This window comes from Aulostomus chinensis, chromosome 9 (assembly GCF_037954235.1).
Source record: "Aulostomus chinensis isolate RoL2024-O1b breed Wild chromosome 9, RoL_Achi_v1.0, whole genome shotgun sequence".
Taxonomy (NCBI): Eukaryota; Metazoa; Chordata; class Actinopteri; order Syngnathiformes; family Aulostomidae; genus Aulostomus; species Aulostomus chinensis.
The window spans coordinates 19,039,101-19,058,314 of NC_141328.1; the positions used below are offsets into that span (position 1 = coordinate 19,039,101).

Sequence of the window (19,214 nt, forward strand, 5' to 3'; positions counted from 1 at the left end):
GAGTCATTGCACACAGAGCGCTGTGATGGCTACTTCTAATAATTAGAAGTGTCTCATTCATGCACAAACAAAATTTGAAAGCCAAATCTTCAACCTGAATCAGTGAAACTTGATCCACAAGTCGCCACTTATCAAATCAATAGCTTTTAGCGATGGAGCTCCCCTCCAGTGGGGACTGAGAGTAGCTTTGTTGGGTCAGCCATCATTCTCAGCAAATACACTACTTCTCGGCTAAAAGCTGGCAGAAAAACAAACAACGCCCCCCCCCCCCCCCCAAAAGAGATATCGACTGTGTGCCTGTCGTACAGTGACCTTAACCTTTGCCCTACCATCCCCCATTCATTCATGAGTCCCAGTGGATGTTTGTGCCATGCTGGTGTCTTATGAGTTGATCTTATCCTTCCCTGACCACCAACCTCAGGTCATCTGTGAGTCCCAATACATATTTATGGCAAATTTGAAGACATTGCCTCAGATGGTCCAGGTTAGCGGTGTTTATGTGAGGTGACAGTGACCTTTGACCTCACGGCAGAAATCAAGCTTACCAAATTAGGACTGTATCGATGGAACAATTAAAAAAACGACGCTTATGGCCTGAAGCTTTTACTGACTCTGAAGCATAAAAACAAACTCAAGAGGGGAAGTCAGAAGACAGATGACTGCTGAGCTGTTGGATTAATTTTGTGAAGAACTTAATGAAATAAAGTTTGAATAGGCAGAATAAAGACAACTGGCATTCTGACAAACTTAGCGAGGGCTAAAAGAACATGGCTAAACACTACACAGATGCTAAAATCAAGGGGATTTGTCATTTCCGTCCAAAAGTGACCTGACTTAGCCCAGTGGAAGAGCAAGCTGGCTAACCGCCATGGAGACACACAGATGGGGAAAACCAATGTCAGCGAGGGATTACCTCAGAATGGGCCATGGTAAGTCAGTTCAGAATAAACTGCTTTAAAAGGAACAAAAAAAGGGTATTATTGTCTATTCAGAAGACGTTTGATAATTAAAGGATTTCCCTAGACTATGTTAATTTCCAACAACTGCAGATATTACTTTCCTAACCATCCTCATGGCCTGTAGTTTCTGGCTGCTTTGCTGTTTATTTGACTGGAATGATGCCTCCAGTCATTAAATCCCACTACCTGGAGACAACACTGTGTTTCATATTTACTTTTCCTCTCCTCCTCCTCCTCACTCGCTTATCCTCTCCCATTGTCTCCTCTGTTATCCTCATCCCACCTCATTCACGCTAGGTTGGCAGCTTGGAAATGATGTTTGGGGCCAGAAGACTTGGATCATTGAGTGGGCAATCAGAACACACACCCGGGGGGGGGGGGGGGGGGGGCTTGTGGATGTATGTAATAAACAGTGTTTGTGAGGGATGAGCGGAGTAAAAAAATGTGACAGTTCTTTAATCTATATGTACCTGTGACATATCTAACGTCATCGTTCCTTCACCTCTAATTACTGCCTGTATGCAAGGAGACGTCGCATCTGAGGTGATGTCACAGATGTGGCGTGAGCCCTGATTGGCTAATGGCTGTCACCCATGAGGCCGCCTCACTAAGGCGCGGACAACCTCCGAGTATGATGGATGAGGACACCTCTGTGTGTTTGTCTACGTGTGTGAATGCCGAGGCAGCGGGGGGGGGGGGGGGTCACCACAGTATAAAGGGTCCCTGAGGATTAGTGTTACAGTCCAATGAACCGTTTCAGAGAGAAGGGGGCAAGACCCTTTCGACCAACGCTTTTACACACACCTACACAAACACACAGACAAACACACACACACACAAAGGAAAGAAGCCAATATGATAACCTCCCAGGAGAAACGGAGAGGAAGAGTCACTAGATGAGCAATGTCTCAGTTTAGACAATAATGCAGTTATATCCAAGTTACACACACACACACACACACACACACACACACACACACACACACACAAAAAGAGCAGAGGAAAACCATAATGATGTCCAAGGGCACATGCTATTAATCCTAAGAGTTCCACATTCAATCAACACACACAAACCTCATCTCTTCAAACACTTCATGACTCAGTGCCAATGTCTTTCATTTTTATGCTCACTCTTTCTTTCTTGATGTCAGTGTTTCTTAGAAATTAGTAGAAAGAATTTTTTTTCAAAACAATTGATTTCATGTCGGCTTTACACAAAGCACAACATACTATCCTATCCTGATACATGACATGCATCTTTCTGCAAAGATCCCAGAAAAAGGCCCAACATGCTACGCAGACTTATTGGCTTTTCCTATTTAGCCTTTAAACAAGGGTACATAGAATAAAAATCCCTCGTTGCTCTAAAATGGATTAAATTCTCTGTATTTGCAATATATTTTCCAAGTTTGGGCAATGATCGCTGTTCAAGTTTCAGTTAACTGTTAAGTATTTGTACCCAACCCCTTAGCTTTTGAATTCTTTTTTTTTTTTTTTTTTTTAATGTGTGTGAATTATATAATCTGTTGGAGACACTGGTGTTGTGAATTGAAACAAAACTCAGCAGCAACAGTGTCTGGCTCCCACAAACCAGCATTTGTTTCTCATATATAACATATAAATATGGCAAGAAATTGAACAAATACCTCCAAAGAGAAAATCACTACGCTATCCTCCATTGTGTTGGTTACTTGGGTTACAAGTCACAACCCATCTTCAGAAAACCATACATGATTGGATCAGCTGATGAGTCACTTGGGAGGGGGTGACCCATAATCCGTAGAACTGAAATCCAAAGTACAAATCTACCGCTGTACGGATGGTGCATTTTTGCCGCCATGGTTCCCTTCTGTCAAAAGCAACTGAGATTTTGAAACTGTTTTCTGGATTACTGCTGAAAATGTGACTTGTGCTGAAAAAACAAACAAACTTTAGACTTGTTTGTCCACAAATTATCTTCAATTCCTCTGGTGTCACTATGAGGATTTTGCAGTGTCTTTTGTTGTTAGCAATTGACTTTTTTTTTTTTTTTAAGACCCAGCTGAAATGGAGCAACTACATAAAAATCCATTCAAGAATGCCAGAAATGCTGAAATGAGGGAACAGAGGAACGTTCAACAACGCTAATTGATTTACTTACTTTTAAGGCTCATTCGTACGCCACGCTATAAAGTTTGTGGAAGGAAGCTCGCCACTGGTTTTCAGTTGCATTTTGATTTCTCGTACATTTCCACTTGCACGTCAGAGCGGGCACCTACAACCTCCTTCTATTGTGCTTGGGGTGGGGGGGAGGGGGGACCTCCCCTCCTCTGACTGTACAGAGCTCTTCACACATGTCTCCATTAGAATAGCAGCGTTATCTCCGATGGCCCACTGCGATTGTGTGTCTATCTGGATGCTATCAGGTCTGGATGGTCAAAGAGGAGGATGTCACTGATAGGCATCAGCTGGCGGATCGATTGGAGCCTCTAAAAATACACAATCCGTTTGCCTGTGTGTGTGTTCGTGCGAGGGTGTGTATGTGCTTGTGTGTTTCTGAGGGTGACACAGTAGATACATGACAGATAACAAGAGGCTATACAGGACGGCCTAATGAAATACAGCCCTCCATTCTCCTTCCTGTCAGTGTGCACGAGTAAAACTTAGTAATTTAGTTTCATGCAGAAAATGACAAAGTGCCAACGGAAACCCCCCCCCCCCATTTTAGATCCAGAGAATACTGAAGATATCCACGATCCAGCTAAGAATCAGCCAACCTTTCAAGGTCAGTCTAAAAGCCTAGGATTAATGTACCGACTTCCTCCTCATCATCTTCATGTATTTAGGTTTTATTTCCTCTATCAATTGAGGGACTGTAGAATGAGTTTCTGGCTCCCAGAGGTTCCAGGTCAGAAAAGTTTAAGCAGCACGCAACACAGCCACCTTCAACTAAACAAAAGATATGGCTGGATCTAGTATGCAAATTCACAAGGGCCATAAACTTTTGAAACTCCTCTTTGCGAGACCCGTTTTCATCTTTTATTCTGCATTTGTGACTCATCCCTCCCCCCACCATGTTCTTCATTGCAACAAGAAAACTTTTCATCTGCTTCGCTCAAATGAAGCGAGTCCCTCGATCGCAGTCTCAGGTGTAAGGAGGGCAGGCACCCATCGCACCAGACTAGGAGTTTTTCTGTTCAATAAAAGGCCCTTTGAACTGCGTTAGAAGCCTTTTGGAGTGTCCACCCACTCTTCCCAGCCCTTTACTACAGGGGATATGGAGCGAGAGGCGGGTGAAGCCATAAAGATAAAACAGAAAAAGTTCAGATCGTTGTAAACTGAGATGCTGATACTTAAATGTATGAACATGAAGGACGACTTGACTTCATTACAGACTTATCAGAAGTCATGAAAGAATTCGCCCATTGTTTCTTTGACAAACTTGAGCTTGTATGTCCCTTTAAATCAAAACAACAGTTTACTTTTTTTCTACTGAATTCTCAAATGGAACTTACAGTCACATATTCAAAAGAATCTATGATGCTTCTCAACTCTCTTGTACGCTTCATCTGTGAGAAGACTGCTTGCACGCGGCACTTCGCTCCACACCTGAATTCAGTAAACCGGATTTCCTTATGACAACCACAAACACAATTGGATTGATTGTACAGATAAATGCTGAAAAAATGTTTGCAACACAAATTATTAGGGCTTGATATACGCATATGGTATATTATGCTTTGTTTGTATCTTTGTTGTGTGCTTTGTTTGTCAGACCCTCCAGGATTTTGCGAAAAAAAATGTGGTTGTTAGGGTCCAAAAAGCTTGATTTTGCAGTAGCTTTTCTTAATACATGAGTTATTATGATGGAACTGGGAAAAATTGGCAATTTACTGCAAAAATTGTGATTTCTTGAAAGACAATACAATCTCCACACCCTAGCTACTTAACGTGACTTTCAGAAAATGGTGGCTACCGTGTCAACAAAGGAAAAATGCAACATTTTCCGAAGTTTTGCTACAAAATCTGAATTCTGAAAAGCCCGCACAAGTACGGCTGGTTTTTGCATTAACTGACGCGATCCCAGAATGGCAGTTTTCTGAAGGGACTGGTTTAGGGATCTGTATCTGTAAAGAAGAATTAAAGTCATTTTCAACACATGCAAGCTGAGCAAATGAGTTGCCACCTATATAATGACTATGAAAATAACCTAGTCAATAAAAGGACTGGGTGGATTTATTTGAGGCTGGAGTAGGGGTGGAACACCAGCATCCCCTAATAAAGTCAGGTGGGTTTTTTTTTGTCCCTTTCACCACTCCAATTTGTCCCATCCACTGAGCTCTCGAGCATCACCGAATCTCTTCAAAACTCATTTTCCACATACAGTATGATTACTCATGAGCCTTTGGAGCAAGAATGGTTTGACTTTTATTAAACTTTGAGCTTGAGGGAGATAAGGGCTCAGATGAGAAATAACTCCAGCAAGTGTCATTAGGACAGAAGAATACATGAATGATACAAGTCGGAGTATTTCCTATTCTTCTGCAATAAAAAAATATGATGCTGTTAAATGATTCACTCCAGCAGAGAGGGAGGAAAGTAGGGCAGGTGACATTAACTAAATGACACAGAATTATTAAGGAGACTGAGGAAACCTGGTGTCGCGACCCTCACGTATCCTTTCATCGGCTGAATGGTTAAACATATCTTGCATCCTCCTTCCACTCCTCCATCCCCCTCTTCCTTTTATCCATTTCCTCTCCTCTTCCGCCTCCTTCGGTTCAGACTTATGTTAATCATGCTCCCTCCAACCTTCTCCTCTCTTTGCAAGATTTCTACTTCTTATCTCCCTATACATTTTCTCAACCTCCCCCTTCATTTGTCTCTCTCCCTAGAGCTCCCTACAGTAGGTCTCTCCCTGCTACTACAGGCTGTCAGATCTCCCAATGCTATTTTCTCCTGTCCCTAACTTGAAGAGATTTTTTCTCCCAAAAAGTGTACAGGTGAAGCTAAATAGCGCCCCTCTCATGATAGTTTTAGTTCAAAAGAAAGTGTTTGTGGATTATGGCATATCCTGCTGGATAAAGAAGGGTTGCTATTAACTTTGAGCTAAATATACATGGCCGGCTCTGTCTGCGGTCTGGAGTCGCAAAGAAGTGATGCAGGAGGGAGGAAAAAACCCATCTTCACCAGCTCAAAGACACCTTTTTGTGAGTAGCTGGAAAGCAAAATACACTTTTGGAGTGAAGTATATCTTTACATGAGCAATTTCTCAAAGTTTAATGACAAATTGGCCAGAAAGCAGAACTGTCTTTAATATATCATACCACTCTTAAAATAAGCTCTAGTCCTTTCTTTCATAAACTTAATTTGATACATTTAATCCTAACCTCTGACCTTGATCTGGAATATAAAATACATCATAGAAAAAAGAAATAAGAAGCTCAAACGCACAGCAAATACTTGTATTTGAAACTTGTACTTATCAATAAAGGTAGCAAAGGCTCATCCTATGAATTAACTTCATTTCTGAAATGAATATCTAAACTTTTGGTTTTTCCCTACAATATAAAGATCTACTAAGTGTTAGCATCGATGGGGGCTGGATTTGTCACTTGTCACAAAATCAGCCGTTGAATTTGTAAAATGGAACCCTTCATGACAGACACTGTAACCATGGTTTTATTCAGTGTTATTTCTTTGCATTTTGTTGGTTGTTGTGTGCACACGGTTTCATAAATGAGGCCCTTGGTTGTGTTAGGGAGCTTCTCGAACAACTAGGCCACTGCCACACTCCTCCCCTCGTGTTTTATTGTGGACGCTCCCTCCATGCTCTTCTCATCTCATCTGTCTCTCTCCATTAAACACGCCAACGATCAGAGAAGCATCTGGAGATACGTCTTTAAGCTTTAATACACTTTGAATAATTAACACACATGTACACACACACACACACACACACACACACACACACACACACACACACACACACACACAGCTGAGTCTATCAGTGGCAGGCAGCTCTCCCAGCCAGATAGAACTACAGGGAGAGGAGGGGGAAGCTCGCTGCGTGCCAGCCTCCAAGCTGGGCCACTCTGAGCTACGTACCAGCCGGAGCTCCAGCAAACACAAACAATGGCGGGAAACTGTGATGCCGTTCGCCTAGAGACACAGAGTGAGAGTATCTGGCTCTTTCTAATTGACTTGTTGAAGCAGCGGGGGAGTGGGTGAACAAGAGGAAGGAGCTCAGTGGGTTCAAACCAGTGACACTATAGGAGCATGTGTGGATCCTGCAGAGGCAGTGAGGTGACCTGACAAGAACAATATGAGCATCGCAACAGCTCACACATCATCACCACACAGCCTCTAATTAACACCACCAAGACTAAAGCCGATCCCAGATTCAAACAACACATCCCGCTAATGATTATCAATGAGGCTAGGCTACAGAGCCACAGGTTCAATTCCCTGAGCAGCAGCGATGCATTGTGGACCTACTGTATTACACTGGATGTAACCAGGTCAGGATTCCTGTAGGACTGAGAGAGATGAGGCATGAATGGAAGCACAAAGGAGGAGGAGAAGAAAGATGAAGACGAAATCGCTGAGGAATGAATAAGAATAGAGAAATTAGGCAAAATCATAAAGAAAGAATAAATAAGGGAAGGAAATAGGAGGCGAGGGAGAGAAACATTAACAAAGGCTGAGATTGTGGCTGGCGGGATGCAGCACAGTGAAAAGGTCAGCGCCTCGATGTTGAAATAAACTGTTTGTGAGCGGCTGATGCAGAACAGGCATTGCATTATGAGCATTTTGACAGATTCAGATGACTTCACTCAAGCGATGCTTTAATAAATACATGATAAATTACCTCCAGACGCAACAATTTCCATGAGTAAAGATAGAAAACAAAGACAAAAAACTGACAGGAAATCCACAATATCGAAATTAGCATTTAGTGGCACAGCGGTGATGATGAAATATCTTAATAGATTACAAAATACACAAGTAGGAATATTTATAAGAAACTGTGATGTTAGCAGTTTACAACTTTAACAATACTTCCCAAAAGTGTATCCTTCCTCCATCACTTTGTGGCTCCAGAATGCAGTAAGAGGCAGCAAGGAATATTTAGCTTTCAGCTAATGGGGACCGACGACCACTAATTACAAACAACAGCGAAACGATCCAAAAATGTCAGTTTGAAAACTCTCAAGTGCGTCATTCGACATACGCTCCGTAAGCCACAAACACTTCGATTTGAGCTCAAAACAAACTACAGAAGGACTTCCCGTTTGTCTCTCGCTTGACTAGCTGGCACACCTGTAGTTGAACCAACTCACTGGCATTTGTTCAAGGTCGTACTGAACTAGAGGTGTTACAATTTTTGTTTTGTTTTGTTCTTGTTGTTTCCCGTTCCTGAAATCAGTACTGCACAATCAGAAAGGAGCAGGAAGGGGAAAAAGTTATAAATACAATAAAAATAAATGGCCAGCCAAATGCAGTAACCAAGATACAATACTTTCAGCTAGATGACAACAAAAATGAAAATAATTCTGTAAGGCACAGCAATGCACCAACTTCTCCAACACTTGTATTCATACCATCTAATTATTCTTTCTTCAGACTAAAAGATACTCACACATCCTTTTAATTCCATCTCCCACATATTCCACAGTTTTTATGTGTCAATCATCTCCTTTTGGGACAAAAATATTGTAATTAAAAAGCAATCTAATGCAAAATGAATGAGCTGAGCAATTAATAAATGAATCTGCAGCCGAGTTTATAGAGAGAAACTCTTTTGCTGTGACTTTTTGTGTTGGTCTTTGTAACTGTCCTATTTTCTTGGCTCCGGATGCAGTCAGTTGAAACCACTGATTCACTGAAGCAAAGAGAATCTGTTTGTCTGTTTGTCCTGCTGTTTGTTTGTATTTATGCACATTTCTGTTGATGGCCTGCTCAAGTGTTTCTCCAACTCTGGCAATTTTCTGCCTGGCCACCTCTAATGTACCTCTCTCTTTATCTGCTGTTGCGCCATAGCTGATTTATATATATTAACATATCCAGGAAGTGACAGTGGAGAATTATATTTAAGAGTGTATATGTGCTGTTATCTGTTTACTGAAAGAGTATACTGTATCATGGTGGATTTTCTCATTTACCTGTGGCATGGATTCACAGATGCTATGAATTTGATCAAATATGAAGTCAGCTTCAAGAAACAAGACAAATGCCGTTGGGACGATAACCAGTGTAGTGTGAATTCAATCACTTTGGCAACCGACTGCTAATGACACAGGGGGAAATTTCAGGGAGCTGAGATGGGCGATATTGCTTTCAGCAGGGGTTATGCATCGGCAAATCAGAACAAAATCATGCCGAGAGATGAGCGAACTGCTGCTTTTGGCTAAAGTGTGTGAAAAATGCAACCTGAGCAACAAGATACGGATACACTTGCAGAACACCCCATTTTGATCTTGAATCATTTGAAAGGCCCCCAACAGCAAGCCGTCTCTTCCCTGTCTGCCAATTTAATAACAATAATTCCTGTAAGGAATTTCATCCAAAGTCTCTTAGTAGCCATGGCAACAACTGCCCCACAAAAGACAGGAGTACATAAAAAAAAGAAGAATGTGGAGAGAACAAAAACCAGCTGGATGTACGAAACGCTCCAAAAAAGATGAAGATAAATGTCGCAGAGCAGGATAAACAAGATGCGCGAATGCACGCACACGCACACACACACACACACACACACACACACCCTTGTACTTATATCTTTGTGTGGACTTTCACTGACGTAACACATTCCCTAGCCCCTCACCCTAAACCTAACCATCTCCACTGACTTCCTGACCCTAACCTTGACCCTAAACCTAAACTGAACCTCATTCTAACCTCAACCCTAAAACCAAGTCTTGACCTTCAAATGGCCCTTTGAAGATGTGAGGACCGGCTAAAATGTCCTCACTATGTTGGTTAAATACGTATTCTAGTCCTCAATGTGTAGCAAGTACAACAACACACACACACACACACACACACACACACACACACACACACACACACACACAGACTATTGTTGTCAGAATATTGAAACATACTTCATAAAGACCAATAAACTCCCACTGACATTTTCAAATGATAGGCTGAATGGTTACTAGAGTGAAAAGAAAACTAAAATTATTTCAAATGTAATAATTTGCTCACTTGTAAAAATTTAATAACAGTTTAATCAGTATAAAGTATATAAATATCTTGGACTTCTGCTGAGGAGGCTACTGTATATGTTAAAGGTGTATGTTTGCCTGTCAGCAGGATCTTGTTAAATCTACGAGACTAATTTTCCCCAGACTTGTTGGAGGGGTTTTAACACGGACAAAGGAAGAACACATTCAATTTAAGGACAGATCAGTTTTTTAAAAAAAACTACGAAATTTCTTTCTTTTTTTTTTTAATGCTAATCTTGCCTTGGCGGAGGGATGCCCTCAGGGGACCTCAAGTTCCTGATTAAAGCTTTTAAATTGGAAAACAACAAAAAGATTTGGTTGCACGTCAGTAAATATTGGTGTCACTGCAAAACATGTGAAGCTTAGAGTTTGAGAAAGTTTCTTTTTTTTCACGCGACAGTGATGTTCAAGAGCCAGTACTAATGAATGAACCTCTTCATTATAAAATGGCAGCCATGAATTCTCTATCTTACCAACTTGCTGCGTTAGCTGGCCTCTGTGGCTTTTGAACAATGTAAAAATAAATATCATGACTTTACAATAACTATATTATATTTATCACTGGGTTACATCATCATTTAGATGACTGGGGGCCTAGTTTTACTTTTTTTCTCCTCAATCAATGATTTTGTTTGTCATCTAATCAGTTTATGGTGCTTCCTTGTTATTTATCTGCTTTTTCTGTCTGTCTTTCTGTTAGCGTTTGTTAGCCCCCCCCCCCCCCCCCCCTCCCCCAACAAAAAAAACCCAGACTAAAACTTTTATGCTGCATTATACCTATGTCCATATATTCAGGGTAGGGAATATTCCCTTGCTGTTAAAAGAAGATTTAGTTTAGTCAAAACTGCTGGAACTGGCTGAGAGAAAGAGTTAATACAATACATTCATTTCTCAAGGGACTGAATTTAGTGAGAAGAGAGGTTAGCACCCTCTATCACACCTTGTAAAAGTCGATTCAGACTTGAACAGACACAACTGAGGTAATGCTGCATGACGGCAACTTTCTGCAGGAGTTTTTTGTGTTGTTGTGAGTAAATTAGAGATGGAGACTACATGAGGGAGGACGGATGAGGACTTTCATGCTAATACACCATTTGGGAAGGTAGCACGCACTACTTTTTGCATACTCATTCACCCCACCTTCTCTATAAGAGAGTCAGAAGCTTGGAGTAGCGTAGCTGCCGCTGGGCTGCAAACATCACAAACACACACACACACACACACACACACACACACACACACACACACACGCACACACACTATTTGTCCTCATCCATGTATGAACATGTTTGTGTGTCTCCTCACCTCTGAGGTGTTGACTCGTCCCTCCTGGAAGGAACAGTCGCTGGCATCCTGCGTGCACATGTGACGGTATTTGCACCAGTGACACGGGAACTTTCCATTAACGCACGACAGGCACCTGCAGTGAGTGAGAATGAGAGATAGAGGAGAGAAGTTTCAGCTGAGAGTCGTTGTTAGTTTCATCTCCATTTGGGTCTCGCTGTGCAACATCTCTATTTCGGAGCTTTGAATATTGAGATTCCCCTCTCTCTCTTTTCAGCCTTAGCAGTTAGTATGGCTCATGTTAAATAAACCAAGATAAAACCGTTTCCACACTAGCAGTATTATCTTTCAGTACATTTGTAAAAGAAATCAATGAGTCTACAAATCACAGAATAACTGGAAGACGCTACTGGGAAGTACAGACTGCCCTCCCCCGACATCGGCTAAGACGATTAAGCGATGTGCGCATCATTTTAGAAATCATATTTGGTTTCAGCTGTTAAAGTGTGCGCTCAGATATGTTTACCTGGGCTCACGTCTTGAAACAATGTCAGTGTCAATTAATGCTCATTTCTAAACGAACAAAAGATGACTTTCTCTAGAGATTCATTCCACATAAATCCAACTGATCAAGAGCAGCCATTCCCAAACTTTAATCACAACTCTCGTCAAACACAGAAGAATATGATGAAGTACTCCCTCTTCCAAATATATATATATATATATGTTTGTACTCTGACTGCTCCTGTATCATAAAAACATCTATATATATTGTGCTGAGAATATCATTAATGTCAGTCATATTTCTTGCTTCCATCTGAGGACAATAACATGTTGAGCCAGAGGTTTTGGCTGCACTCAGGACACTTCTCTCAGCGCAACACTGAAAAGAAACAGAAATCACTCAGATGGGATATTTTCATTCATAGCATCTAAACTGCACATTATAATTAGTATAAATACTATATATCATATAATAGCATATAATTTGCACTGAAGGAAACCAAGCTAGTATGGCCTGGATTCATTAAACATTAGATGCAATATGCTCAGGGAGAAGCGTTGCCAAGTAGAAGAAGAGTGGAAACGCAGATCAAAAGGAAACCTTCAACGGGGGATGCATATCGCACACTGACAGTCCGTGTGTGGACATGCATCAACGCAGGCACACAACATCAAATGTTTATGGGCAAATCAAAAATGACATTGAAATGAGAAGTGTAAGTGTAGCCTGGTGCATTAAGACTTTCCTCCAGCAGTCAGCGAGGACGCGGCAGATGATGAAAACAGCTGAGAGAGAACAGCGAAGAATCCACTCCTCACTTCTTATTCTCCGTGCTTGGAGGCTTACAGAGAACTAAGCTGGCAGACCATGATAAGCCTGTTTTTATATAGCACTTGTTTTTTTTTTCTTTCCTTTTTTCCCTTCTCTTCCTCAGAGTTCAGGAAGCAAAATGCATAAATACACATTCAGACATGGATTACCAGACAAAAACAAGGCTATCATGGCTACCAGAGAAAAGCAATGGATGCAAAGGTTGTGTTAAAATACAAAGGTTGGTTTCAGGTCTTTCAATCGTCAACGTGAGAAGCGAAAATGTGACTGTGAATGTTGCACAGCGTTATTAAAAAGTAAAAACTAAACATTAGCGAAAACTTTTTTTTTTTTTTTTTTAATTTTAGTAAGGATTCATCCCAGTTTCCTCCCGTGTTTTCATACCATTGCTGCATTATAAATCCCACTCGGCTTTCCGTGAAACACCCACAGGAAAATCTCCACATTCCCACTCTTGTTGTTACTCTCATATAGTTGGACATAAAGTATGTTTGCAGTATTTGATTTTGAGGGTAGTTGAATGTTACATTTTCTACGCAGAACAGTTGATGTCTCGGGACATGAGACAAATCTCAGAAAAGCGTTCTGATGAAGCAAAATCAATCAAAAGGTGCATGTGTTCACCAGGGAAATCTACAGTATGAATTTCAGCACTCGCTGTTTTGAAAAAGAAATAATAAATTGAAAAAATAATACAGAGACTTAACTGTAAAAGACTTGAGCCTGTTCATTTTACCCTTATAGTTTGTGGAGTCTTAACACTTTGTCACTGGCCAAAGAACATGATGCTCGAATTATATGTCAGTTCTCGCTCCCATTACTGTCACTGCTTTCAATCAGCCCTCCTACAACTCCTCCACACACACACACACACACACACACACACACACACACACACACACACACACACACACACACGTCTCTGTTATCACAGCCATCTACTGAACCTACATTGATCCTGTCAGGTCCATTTACGTGTCCATCAGCCAGTCAGGACTGTCACGAATTAATGTATTTTTTACAATTTTGCATGTCACAGTCATGTTAGTTCTCCTGCTGTCATTCTAATAACCAACTCCATTGTTAGAATAATGCGACTACATTTACTTAAAAAAGTAAAGCAACATTCTGGCTTCAAACAAATACAAGCATCACAGCAAATGGTCAGGAGTTTCTACCTATGCCATGTCTGATCTGTAGTTTAAATCTAAAATATAATTTCACATGATGTCGTAGTCAGTAGCTTAGCTTGGCATCAAAACTGAAAGGAGAAACTCCAAGACTGGCTCTGGCAAAGGTAGACCAATGTGCATGTTATAGCATATTGGTTGGATTTTTGGAAAACTTAAGAAATATCAAAATGTGCTTTGTCCAATTATCAGTCCGCTTGAAAATAAGAATAATAACCTCCTTGTGAAGCTTTTCCTTTGTTCAGTTGTAAACCTTTTGATTACTGTAAAGCATGACACAATTTTTGAAATCATTTCTATAAATAACCTGTAATGCGAATGGGATACCTCACAACAGCAACTTGTAGCAGGCACCGAGCAACGCAACGACTGACAGCGCTGTCGTTTGGCTTGGAGAGCGTATGTGACCACGGTCTCAAGTCATTTCGTGAAAATATATTTTAAAAATACATTTTAATCTTCTGTTTATCTCTGAACTCAAGACCTCAGGTCCGCATAGTGATTTAATTCCTTTCACTAACCAACTCAATTAATCCTGATGGACCGACCTTGACAAATTATGGTAATTTTCTTTTCTTAACGTGTAACTGTGACATCACCGGATCAATATCCATCGCCTGTTCCGTCATGACGCCACCATTCCTTTGTTTAATAATGCAAACATGTGAGCTATGTAAACCTTCTAACTAAGCAAGCATAGTACATAATTTATTTCAAGGTGAGCTATCAAGATTAATTTTGTTGGTTAATGACCGCTATTACATCGATATGCTGACCTGCAGGGATTCTGCCAGCCAACACTCTTGCATTGCCTCAGGCTAGCTTGGATGTGTGGCCTTCTCGTCCTCATCAAGAAAAGTAGGTGAGATCTATAAAGACGCCCAGCAGCACATGTTGGACAAACATGACTTCTAATGAATGCTAATGTTGGTGTGGCTTCTGCTGGGTGACAGTTTAACTGAATGTTTTCTTTAGTCATGATAATGATAGCTCATTTGTTGGTTTTACTGACCGCAAGCATGTTGGACATTATCAAGCTGCGCTGGATTCACTGGTTAGTCTCACTCGTAGGGACATTATCAGAGGTTTGGCGGGTAAATGTGGGTGGAGACAATGAGAACATTTTGAAGAAAAACAGCCCTGCCCTGCGGAACCAATCCAAAGTCTGTAGAGTGGCGGAACATTATTTCTAGTAAGGTGTGACATTCACAAAATGTAAGGGGTGCAGGTTTGCTATTAGCCGCGGTCTGAGCAACTGTCCAGCATTAAGAAATCACCAGATATCGGTAGGAGGAAAATTCTAATGCTACAAAAAAAATGTCTAAAGACAAAGACACTTTCTTAAAGGACCTTTCTGAAAAACACAATAGAATGCAGCAGTGGCCCTGAACCTTTGCTATTCTAACCAGCTACCTTCTTCTTTCTTCAGATGAAAACAAAATAGCTCCACCAAAGGTTGTACGAAAATAGGGAAGTCAAATTTAAAATATAAACCGCCACTGGACCAGTGCAAAACACCTCACTAAACAGATACCAGAGGGGTTTAAACCCAGGCCCTTCATCGCTCAGCTCACAAAGCCACCCTGCTGCCAGAGAGACGATTCTAAATTGGATTTCACTCCAATCCCTGATCTGTCTTTGTCTGTCTGTCCTTGGTTTATTCAGATTTCCAAGGGTTAACTCCTAAATCACCCGTACTGGAGTGGCAGAGTGATAGAAGGGGCCTGATATAGCCAGCAATGAGCTACTGGGAGCAGAATGAAGTGCACTGTGAGCTTTCTAATCAATGCCAGGGGATTTCCATGGGGAGGAGGGTGGGCTGAGGTTATGCTAACAGTCTGATGTTTGTTAGTAGAGCTGGTGAGTCAGTTCCTCTTCACTATTAACCCCGGGGTTTATCGATTTATTGTTGAAAGTACGTGTGTGTGTGTGTGTGTGTGTGTGCGTGCGTGTGTGCACATTCATGAACATATACACACACCGGGAGTCAGACACACTTCTACGTAAGAGCTGTCACCTGTGTTGACATGGTAGTCTTCCTCTGGGCCACCTGGGCTGTGGAGACTTGTCCTACAGTAGAGCTGTCAACGTCTGGACAAGCGGCTTGGGTAAGTGAACTGCTACAGTCTAGTCAATAAAATCCCCAGCTATTTAACAAGACCTAGCAAGAGAGCCAGGTCAAATGCCTTTTCATCTTCAAGCTTTTGTTTTAGCCAAGCCAGATCAGAGGAACGAGGCTGTAAACTAGCAACAGAGCAGCTGAGCAATCATTTAATTTTTGGCAAATGAGGATACGTTCATGAACAAGTGGGAACGTTAAAATATCCAAGGTGGGAGAACACATTCAATGCCGGCCATACTTGGAATATCCTACTTGGAAGCTACAGGGTTTTATCTCACCTGACAATGCAGCATAGTTGCTCTGCACACTAACCAGTGACTTCATGAAATGAGTTTGTACTCATCAGAGCAAGGCATGTGAAATGAAACACCTGACAGTTTGGTAAATGCATCTGTCTATTTTTATGTGTCCATTGTAGCTTTCTGGAAAGACACTTAAAATGCCCTTTTAACCATTTCATTTCAGTTAGTTGGACACATTGTTCACCTGTTCAACTAAAGAGTGCCGTGGGTATGACGTAGTTTTGTAGGCCAACCTGGAAGTGAGCATCACCATGGGTTCCCTCCATCAAACGCCAATAGGATTTTAACGTTGTTTTTTTTTTGATAACTGACAAAAATAAGCCCTGGGGATTTTCAAAGACTGACTTCAATTGTTGGAAATAGCCACTTGTTAGCTGTTGTTTTTGAGACACGTGCTGTAAGTACTTCAGGGATTTCAATCGAAACCCAATGAATTGGAGAAGAGGGAACCAGTCATTCAACAATGCTAACATGACGGGAGTGAAACCAAATATTGACCTCTTGACTCTTGTTTGATTCATGTGTGTGTTTATATTGGTAATGAGGAGGGTTTTTTGTCCCTTCTCTGTCCCTTCCTCTCTCGTATTCTGGGAGCAAAATAAAGAACAAAGTTTTTGCCTGTTTATCTCATCAACACTCCAACCATCCATCCATCCATTTTCAATTCCACTTATCTGTCAATGGTCGCGGGGGGGCTGGATCCTATCCCAGCTGAAATTGGGCGAGAGGTCACCCTGGACAGGTCGTCAATCTGTTGCAGGGCCATCAGGAGCAATTAGAGGCTCAGTATCTTGCTCAAGGATACTTGGACATGGTCACTGGGGGAAGTGAGGATCGAACCAGCGACCCTATAGATGACCACTCTACTTCCAAGCCATGCCGCCCCTCTCATCAACACTCTTAACTTGAAATGTTCTAAAATGGAAACTTTTGTGATTATCAGCTGCCTGAAGGCACTAAAAATCACAAATGCAGCTGCAATTCTTTCCTTATTGGACAGATGGTCACTCAATGCAAAACACACCTACACAGCTCAAACCAGTCTGGTCAGTAATGGAGTTTAATGGATACATGAAACCTCTGATTGGTCGTATTTGCCATATATGTCAAGTGGCTAGTGTTTAGAGGACATATAAGATGCTCCGTAATCTATAAATAGACCTCTTTATGTTTTATCCAATAAAGTGAACAGCAATAAAATGCAGCATACATCATTAAGTTGTGCAACTAAGGAACCAAATGAGAAGTTTCTCAACAGGGGACCCACACTCATTATAAGATATTATTGCATCTTGTCATGGTGATGTCCAAAAGCAGTAAGTCTGATAGTCTCAAACCCCAGTTTAATTAAATTGGGTCACACTTATTGAAAATCGGAAAATGAACTTGATATTGGCGCTAACTACAGAAAACTTGTAAAAGTTTCAAACAAAATGTAGCCGAAAATTGAAAGTGAGATGCATAATTATGACGTGCTGCTGTTTTTGCGTTTGTTTTTTTGTTGTTGTTGTTGCTTTGTTTTAAGGGAGGAGACTGCAAATGGCCTGCCTGGACGCAAGAGACCTTCCTGGGAGCTGGAGCGTGGGCTGGGCCTCTCCCTCGAGTGCTTCCTTTCACTGCATAGATTTCAGCCTTTTCATATTATAATGGTCATGGTGGTTTGAAGCTGGGGCGGCAACCTTTCAGCTGCGTGGGGTGCATTATTCCTCACACAATGGGCACAATCTCTTTCTCTCCCTCTTTCTAAACACTCTGCTTTATATCTTTTCCTCTCCAGCTCTCAGGGAAACTGAGTTTTCCTCCTTGTCCCACTCTTCCCTCAAGTCTTTTCCCTCCCTCTTTCCTTTCCTCTTTTTAAAAGATGCATTATTCCTCCTCCCGCATGCTCAATTAAACTATTCTGAACCTCTTTTTAATGCAAATGTCTAATATTGTAACAGTGTGTGTAAATAGCTTGCAGCGTAATGTGCCGTGCCAAGTCTGTGCCTCCTGACTGTGTGTGCACCTGTTTATGTGTTGGGATGAGAACTCGCCTGGTGATGCCGGCGCTGCTTCCACTGTGGAGAATGTTGTGCAAGGCTGAGACCACACACGAGCCCCGTCTGGGTGTTTGCCCGCAGGCGGCTCTGCTTGTGCATCTGTGGTGATATGTGTGTGTTGTTGAGTCTCTCATCCGCCCACCACGCCCACGAGGGGAGAACACCATTATCTGCCACTGAAAGCTGCGGCTCCCTGCGAATGGCATCCTACAGGCGGGTCAAAGTTTCAAAGTTGGAAGGTGTCAGCGGAGGGGGAGTGGTGTGTAAAATGTGGGTTTATGTTACAGCTGCTGCGGTAATAACTTGACTGTAGTTTTGTACTCCTACTGGAGTCGTGGTGGGGCCAGCGAAGCCAACATCAAAGGCTTAAACAGCAGCGTGCCTGTTTATGCAGCAAAGAGGAGGGCTAGGTGGGCTGGTTAATGAGGAGTACAGTAAACACACACAAATGAGAAAACACCTGCTGCACACACACACACACACACACACACACACACACACACACACACACACACACACACAAACGCACGCACCAATGAATCTTTAGCTCAAAAAGAACAAACGAAAAACTAAACACACACACGCACTCTAACAAAATGGATCAAAGCCATTGAACGAGGCCTGGAGGCCCTGAGAAGTGGCCCAGGTGAGCGCTCCCTCCCTCTCTCTCTCTCCACTCTCCACTCCATTATGACCATCACCGCACAGACACCCAAGCTAGAGCTAATTAACGGCCTATTACTATGCAGATATATGCAGGGCCGAGAGCG

At 41.8% G+C, this 19,214-nt stretch overlaps 1 protein-coding gene across 4 annotated transcripts in view; it reads right to left on the reverse strand.

The window, feature by feature from the left end:
• The window catches only part of plxna1a (plexin A1a), a 263,617-nt gene that overhangs the window by 97,762 nt on the left and 146,641 nt on the right, over positions 1-19,214 (reverse strand). For all 4 annotated transcript variants that reach the window (XM_086214083.1, XM_086214081.1, XM_086214082.1 and 1 more), the window contains exon 9: positions 11,477-11,591. In XM_086214083.1, the coding sequence (XP_086070209.1) occupies positions 11,477-11,591 (115 nt within the window). The remainder of the gene's footprint in view (positions 1-11,476; positions 11,592-19,214) is intronic.